Raw genomic sequence first — 8,518 nt, 5'->3', positions numbered from 1 at the left:
TGCCTTCAGAAGCCAGATTAATGAGGGCTGTTGGGTAATGCCAATGTACAGAATCTCAATGTAGATTGTATTTATGTATCGATCAGCCTTAGGGATTTGGCTTTGCAACATCAAGTTCAGTGAGGTCCAGTTAATTTATACTGTACATGTACATTTTAATATCATTAAATGTTTTTGAAAATCCAAAAATAGTGGCATGAATTTGTAGCTATTTGTACTATTGTGTAGTTTCTTGCTACCCTTCATTATTCCAGAGAAAAACCCTTTGTAAAGAATTTGTTGGCCATGGTTACACTCCTTTCAGCGCAACAATTGATTCCAAAATACTTTCAGCACACAGGAAGCTGAGCACCATAACATTTTCAATAAACCTACAACAGCTGTTCCATTTGTTGTTTTTAGAGAAATTCATTCAATGTGATAACCTTGTTTATAATATGATTTCTAGGAGGGGTGAAATATTGAGGCTGACCCCCATTTGTCTGCAGGCTACACTTTGGACAAATGAATAAACAGACACTTACTGGTTATTCAAACAACTATTTGTCACTTACAAAACATTACAGAGGACAACCGTTTCAGACACAGACTAGACAGACAAATCAGTGTTTTATATAGCAAATATGTTGGAATGAGCGAATAGATTTCAAAGGTTGAGAGTCCGAGCTAGAGTAATATGTACATTAGACACTTGATTTTAAATTACCTGATTCCGCTCAGCTGGAGACAGAGGAATGTTTGATATACAGTATATGGTATTTTTACTAGCTAATCACTGGTTGCTAATAAATCCACTTTCCACCAAAGCAATTTTTTAAAGGTATATTTGGCTTCATCAGTTTAGCAATAAACACCACACCAGCAAAATGTTTGGGAATTAAGTGACCTGTAAACATTAAATATTAATTGGGATTCTGTGATGCAATTTCCTGTTTGATAATTTCCTGTTAAAGGTTAGTCATCTGAATGAACGTATGGAGAGCGATGAATAGGCAGGCTCTGCTCTGGGTTCCGCCAGTACGAATAAAAAATAAAATAATGAAATGTATGCATTCACTACTGTAAGTCGCTCTGGATAAGAGCGTCTACTAAATGTCTAATTGAAATGACAAGCTGAAATGGCAGCAGGACACGAATTGTTTAGAGGACCGATGCTTGGTCAACGAAGGTAGCCAAAGTGATGTCTCTCTGAGAGAGGCCCCCACAGTCATGTGTGCTGAGTGTGATTTGGACCTGGAGGAAAAGGAGAAGATGGAGTGAGGATAAGGATGAGAGACCGCAGGAAAGACATGGTAAATGGAAACCAGAATGACAGGAATGGGTGAGAATGAGACATACAGAGGAACAACTAAATAAAAAGTCAAGTCACAACATACCTTTTACAACTAGTGATGCTAACAGGTTTGTCTATATCTATTTTACCCCAGGCAGTGGGCCTTGGGCAGGGGCTTATTGAAATACCTTGTTGTACACGTTAAACCACTCAGGGTGATGGTCCATCTTCTCAGCTTGTAGTGCCACCCTGGACATGAAGCCAAAGGCCTGTGATAAAGTAGCAGATTATAATTCCAAATCCTTATTGTCAGTCAAGTAATATGCATTGTATAGCCCACAGCCATTTATTAGCAAGTTTCTTATTTTGTTTGGTCACGTGATGTCACATTGTCAGAAAATAATCTGTGCCTGTATTCAAAAAGTATCTCAGAGTAGGAGTGCTGATCTAGGATCAGTTTGGACTTTTAGAACATCATGAATAAGATAGCATGGACAGAGAGGACCCGATGTTAGATAAACAGACACTTTATATGGGCCTTGAGCCCTAGTTTGAGTATATTGTCCAAGCCTTTCTGACCTGGTTAAAGTCTTTGAAGATGAATTCTTTGTAGATGGCGTCCCTTCCCACAACCTCCACCCATTGGGCGTTCCGTAGCAGGGGGAGTAAGTGGTCCCTCTCCTCCTCACTCAAACCCTGGATTTTACTGGCCTGGAAGAGCAAAGCAAACCGGATTCCAATGTAAAGGGGGCAGTTGCACAAATGTAAACTGTGATTGGTTACAAAGAAGACCATCTGGAATCAATAGAGTGTTAGCATAGCATTCCTGAGGCCTGTTCAAAAGGGTGCAATGTTACAGAACGTTCAGATAGAAAATGTGTTTTGTAGAACAAGACATGTACAATTACCTGTTATGTAGAATTGGGAATTGTGTCAGCTTTATTAATACAATTTATTTCTGCAACATTCTGAACCGTTCACCCTAACTGCAAACACCCTGGTTTTCAAAATGGGGGAGGCTTCATTGCTTTCTCCATATCGCTTCAATAGATTTCCCATAGAGATAGAGGACTCATGTGCCCAAAAGTCCATTTTAGCATGGGTCGAGGACTTTCACCATTTTGATGTAGTCAACTGGGTGGGACTTCCTATGGGATAAGGAAGGATCACACAATTCCATCCAGGTCACCAGGAGGGATCAGCCAATGAATTATACTTGTGATGAAACATTCCATAACTGCAGATGGCAGTAAATCACCAACCTTGTCTTTATACCTGTTCAAACAACACACTCTAGCTGGCAGTGTGCACGCTTTCAGTTTGTTTGCCAACTCATAGAAGTAGTAGAAGAAAATGGGCTACTTCAAAATTGAGATAGCATCAAAGGCGCTGCCCATGCTCTCAGACACCATAATGGGACAGATATAATGATGCAATGTCTAAGTCTATGGGAATTCCACAGCGCTTTACACATGATGTGGTATCACATGCGCTTTAAACTCAGTCAATTCTGAAAGGTAAGTCAAAAAGGAGGCTTATGTCAGCTGCAGTTGTGAACGGAAAAGGCACAGGCTATGGAGTGCAATAATAAGCAGATCACTCATCTTCAACTAATTTCTGTTATAGATTAAAAGGCATGCAACTGAATGAATGAAGGGGGGTATTTTTAGAGGATTTGTCAATGCCCCCAAATGAACCAACATGGACACATGTTGAGCCAACATGGACACAAAGCAAACATATGTCACAATGAAGTAGTCGATACTGCTGATAAAGTGGAACGAAGTCAACAGGTATCTTAGCAACAGGCTCATCTGTTCTGAGAAACGCTGACAGATTTTGGGGACAGCACATTGAGCACAGGCATACAATAACCTGAGGCTTCAACCTCATTCAATGATTGGCTGCATAGAGACTGTGTCAGGACAATAATGTTTTATTGCAAAACAATGTATACACTTTAGGTGCCACCATGTTATAATATTGAGTTAGTATTCTGTTCGTCAAATATTCTATTTGGCACGATCAAATCAACAGTAAAAACCTCATATTGCTTCATCTTCAGTATCTATTGAAGACAACACAGCAACATAACAATACAGTGTGTCAGCCAGAATACAGTTGGCACTTGGCTATAAGCAGCGCCCTCGGATAACGTTGATGCAATTCACTCACCATGGTTTTTTTGGCTGTTCTCAGAGAGACAGAGGACTCGGCTTCTGCTCGTTTCACTTGCAGTGAGTCAATCTGCTATGGTAGCTAGCAGCTGGAATGCAAGCGGGGGTCCTGTTTTAGCTGTCCATGCAGAAGCCTGAAGAGAAATGCCCTCTTCTGGTTATACTGCCCAGCTTGTCTTCAGCATGGCAATCATCATAAATCCTCTGCCGTTGCCCGTCACGACGTCATTTCGCTAGCCAGTCTTTATGAGGGAAAATTGGAAAGAGCATCCATGTGGGATTGTTTTCTTTGTGAAAGGATGAGCACACATTATGTTCTCATATACACAACAGCACTCGCTGTCAACAAAAATCACTGATTGGTGTCATTCACGTGAGTGTAGGTTAATAACGTTCAATGGTTTACTGTGATGGAGACGTAGACTTGGCTAAATGAAGACCCATATGTCTGAGCGAGTCGACGGTTACCTCTGTCCCAACTGTCATGGTCCAATGCAGGTCAAAGTTTAATGAGTTGCCCTACTGTGAGATGACCCCTGTGAACTCAGCCCTCACAGGGAGCTCTCAGGGAAATTAACTGGTTAATGAAATGAACCGAGGGAGAGGATGTGACAAGTGATAATAAATGGCTGAATGAGTGTGGGAAATGAATACGCTGCTTCAGGGGTTTGGTTTGATTTGCACTGCAAAGGATTTGTCCATGTGCATACATTGAGTGGCTGGAACTTGAGGTAGATGAGTAATGGGGGTTGTTGTACTGATAGAGGGTTGTTTGAGCTCTCTTCTTTCCCCCCAAATGATATCACCTTAGAATGTGGCTCCCTCTCATCTGTATATCCTTTGCTGTAAGACAGACCCTGGGATGGTACACCGATAGAATCACAATACCAAAATATCCATGCACACATTCATGTTCATATTGCATGGGATTTAAAATGTGTGGGTAAAACATTTAGGTAACATGTACTATGAATACCCCCTTCATAATATACTACTCAAAAAAATAAAGGGAACACTTAAACAACACATCCTAGATCTGAATGAAATAAATAATCTTATTAAATACTTTTTTCTTTACATAGTTGAATGTGCTGACAACAAAATCACACAAAAATAATCAATGTAAATCCAATTTCTCAACCCATGGAGGTCTGGATTTGGAGTCACACTCAAAATTAAAGTGGAAAACCACACTACAGGCTGATCCAACTTTGATGTAATGTCCTTAAAACAAGTCAAAATGAGGCTCAGTAGTGTGTGTGGCCTCCACGTGCCTGTATGACCTCCCTACAACGCCTGGGCATGCTCCTGATGAGGTGGCGGATGGTCTCCTGAGGGATCTCCTCCCAGACCTGGACTAAAGCATCCGCCAACTCCTGGACAGTCTGTGGTGCAACGTGGCGTTGGTGGATGGAGCGAGACATGATGTCCCAGATGTGCTCAATTGGATTCAGGTCTGGGGAAAGGGCGGGCCAGTCCATAGCATCAATGCCTTCCTCTTGCAGGAACTGCTGACACACTCCAGCCACATGAGGTCTAGCATTGTCTTGCATTAGGAGGAACCTAGGGCCAACTGCACCAGCATATGGTCTCACAAGGGGTCTGAGGATCTCATCTCGGTACCTAATGGCAGTCAGGCTACCTCTGGCGAGCACATGGAGGGCTGTGCGGCCCCCCAAAGAAATGCCACCCCACACCATGACTGACCCACCGCCAAACCGGTCATGCTGGAGGATGTTACAGGCAGCAGAATGTTCTCCACGGCGTCTCCAGACTCTGTCACGTCTGTCACGTGCTCAGTGTGAACCTGCTTTCATCTGTGAAGAGCACAGGGCGCCAGTGGCGAATTTGCCAATCTTGGTGTTCTCTGGCAAATGCCAAACGTCCTGCACGGTGATGGGCTGTAAGCACAACCCCCACCTGTGGACGTCGGGCCCTCATACCATCCTCATGGAGTCTGTTTCTGACCGTTTGAGCAGACACATGCACATTTGTGGCCTGCTGGAGGTCATTTTGCAGGGCTCTGGCAGTGCTTCTCCTGCTCCTCCTTGCACAAAGGCGGAGGTAGCGGTCCTGCTGCTGGGTTGTTGCCCTCCTACGGCCTCCTCCACGTCTCCTGATGTACTGGCCTGTCTCCTGGTAGCGCCTCCATGCTCTGGACACTACGCTGACAGGCACAGCAAACCTTCTTGCCACTGCTCGCATTGATGTGTCATCCTGGATGAGCTGCACTACCTGAGCCACTTGTGTGGGTTGTAGACTCCGTCTCATGCTACCTCTAGAGTGAAAGCACCGCCAGCATTCAAAAGTGACCAAAACATCAGCCAGGAAGCATAGGAACTGAGAAGTGGTCTGTGGTCCCCACCTGCAGAACCACTCCTTTATTGGGGGTGTCTTGCTAATTGCCTATAATTTCCACCTGTTGTCTATTCCATTTGCACAACAGCATGTGCAATTTATTGTCAATCAGTGTTGCTTCCTAAGTGGACAGTTTGATTTCACAGAAGTGTGATTGACTTGGAGTTACATTGTGTTGTTTAAGTGTTCCCTTTATTTTTTTGAGCAGTGTACATTATAAGCACACATATAACTCCTTATGTGACTGTTTATGTTGTCTTATCCTCTCAATCTGAACCCAAAGACACTCCAAGTCAAATGAGAGGAACTACTCTACACGCATGCATGCATACTGCCCTTTAAACACAATTTGTATCTGGCTGTCATAAAGATTAGTGGCAGTGGAATTGTTTTGTAGTAGGAAATGGAGCCCAGAAGAATTCTAACACAGATGCTATTTTTTGCTCCTTACAATCAAGCTAAATGAAGGAAAGCATAATGCAAAGTCGTATTCAGGTGAGTGTTCTCATTCAGGGGTAAGGGCGCTAGAGGTGGTCTTATTTTGATGTCCAACAGAGAATGTATAAGACTGTGTATGCATAGTGGAACAGCCAATTCAATCCACGTGACTGTATATACAGTACCGTGGCTTCACTTTATCAACTGTAACCAAAATGAGTTTTTACATATTAGATCATTTTTTTCAAGGCAGCATAAAATTATGTGTCAGTTTACTTTTCTGTATTTACTGTACCACTTTTTAACCAACTTTTTAAATGTGTCACAGCTTTGCCATATCTTAAAGTACAATGAAATGTGTAGATTTGACATTGAATATAGTTTAAAAGAGGAAAGAGAATTTGCAAACTATCATTTGTTGTCAGTTATGACTAATTTCACTTAATTTACTGCATGGTCATCTTCATTATATAGGCATGCTATTTACAGTGTTTTAAGCCTGCTTTATCTTTATGATTCAGATAAAGCTTTTAATGTAATTGTAAATGACTGTATTCATATTTTTATAAATTCATTGTTTTTAGGACTGCCAGCATTGAAAATGGACCAGGCATAGCTTACGGTCCATAACCTGCTACCAACCGAAGTTGATGTCCACGACATCTCTGATTACTGTTACAAGGTACAGTGTCTGTCTATAAATTCTACAAGGTTGAATAGGGTCAAATGATCAACTAGAGATTTACAGAGAGGTAACAATATCATTATGTAAAAATGCAAAAAGACAAGTTTCATATTTTAGCTTCGTTCACAGGTGTAACAATGCTCAGATATTGAGCACATAATTAAACATAAGACTGGCATAACATCTACATAAGCAATACATATCAACTGCCGTAGGCGTTGTGCCATCAATGAGCGACATACATGACTTAAAACATGGTATACATAGACTTGAATTAGTATACTGAACATTCCAGATAACATAATGATTTGTAAGTAAATCATTACACATTCTAGTTCCTTGTGTTTTTGATAATTAGAGTCCTCTCTCCTCTCTCAGTGGATTGGCTGCAGATCTGTAACCTTCCCAGATCTTGACACAGAGCAGAATATACTGCTTTGGCATTCTGATGATTGCATTTGCAATCCATGAGATTATTTACTGGGGTGGGAGTGTAATCCTGACCTGCTTTCTGAGCCTGACTGATGCTTCTGCTGAAACTACCTCGCCACGTATTGATCAGAGGCCCTTTTTGGGGTTAATAGGAGCTGACACTCCAATAATGATGGAAAGAGCCATTAAGCCTGCGAAGATACCGGTGGAAACCTCAGAAGGCATGTTACGGCAGTGGCTGTATTTATAAACAATCAGAGCGTTACAAGACATCATGGAAGAGCATTGACATTTGGGGGTCACCCTTAAACATGCTCCAAGGGATCTGGTTTCACAGGACAAGGCAGGTTTATCTTCTCCTCTTCAGTTGAGGTCTAGTCTTGGACTTCCTATAGATCAATGCTGAGGTCCCTAACCAGAGTGAGCCACTATCGATTTCCTTTCCCCCCTAAAAAAAAAAAAAAATCCAAGTGATAGCTAGTATGTCATCCCCCAGTCGATCAATAGGAGCTTGTAATGCACATTTTTTGGGGGGCGGGTGAAACTGGAGACATATAGGGTACAGCTGAAGGCTGCACTACTGGCTTATGGACGCTAGGTGTCCCCCACGAGCTACATTGATTCCTGTGAGGACCCTTCAGAGGGGATGGTGTGGAAAGGACCATTTACCACTAAGGGAAATTCATACTAATGTGTACTGCAGCAATGTCGAGTGAATGTGTGACAGATGCAAAGGACAAACAAATGCATGCTTTTTGATGATCACTGAAAAAAACGTAATGATGAGCTTGTCGTTCGTTGCTTTTGTGTCTTCCCCCTATTGAGTGCATTGTTGTTGATACAGGCGTAGTCTCCCATCAATGTCACCTGCTACCATACTGAGCATGTCAGTCCAAGTATCACTTATTTGCGTGTGTAAACAAAAACCATTTCCTGTCATTTTGAAAAAAAATATTTAGAACGGCATCCTTTATTTTTAACTTTGGATAATTTTTTAACTATAGATAAATCATTTTACTGAAAATGTCCAATCAACTGGACAAGATGATTTAAGATATGGACTTTTATGTACGTTTTATGTAGTTTTTGTGACATCACAATTATTTAGTACAGTGGATGATAACAGTTTATAATGGCAAATGCCAACAAAAGTGA

At 41.7% G+C, this 8,518-nt stretch overlaps 1 protein-coding gene across 2 annotated transcripts; it reads right to left on the bottom strand.

Moving 5' to 3' along the window:
• Positions 1-524: 524 nt before the first annotated feature.
• On the bottom strand, positions 525-3,509 carry phs (Pterin-4-alpha-carbinolamine dehydratase). Of its 2 annotated transcripts, none has more exons than XM_045722133.1 (4): positions 2,182-2,406; positions 1,853-1,984; positions 1,462-1,542; positions 525-1,233 (listed from the first exon to the last, which is right to left on the bottom strand). In XM_045722133.1, the coding sequence occupies exons 3-4, from the start codon at positions 1,528-1,530 to the stop codon at positions 1,141-1,143; spliced, it is 162 nt and encodes a 53-aa protein (XP_045578089.1). In that variant the 5' UTR covers positions 1,531-1,542; positions 1,853-1,984; positions 2,182-2,406; the 3' UTR covers positions 525-1,140.
• Between the last annotated feature and the right edge of the window lie 5,009 nt (positions 3,510-8,518).

Source organism: Salmo salar, chromosome ssa01 (genome assembly GCF_905237065.1).
Source record: "Salmo salar chromosome ssa01, Ssal_v3.1, whole genome shotgun sequence".
Classification (NCBI taxonomy): domain Eukaryota; kingdom Metazoa; phylum Chordata; class Actinopteri; order Salmoniformes; family Salmonidae; genus Salmo; species Salmo salar.
The sequence above is the reverse complement of the archived record's forward strand: the minus strand, read 5'-3'. Positions and strand labels throughout refer to the sequence as shown.

Bases quoted from the DNA above. Each gene is read 5' to 3' on its own strand.
- phs (XM_045722133.1), bottom strand. From the start codon at position 1,530: ATGTCCAGGGTGGCACTACAAGCTGAGAAGATGGACCATCACCCTGAG. The intron at 1,234-1,461 runs GTATTTCAATAA...CTTTTCCTCCAG, and splicing joins GGTTTAACGTGTACAACAAG to GTCCAAATCACACTCAGCAC.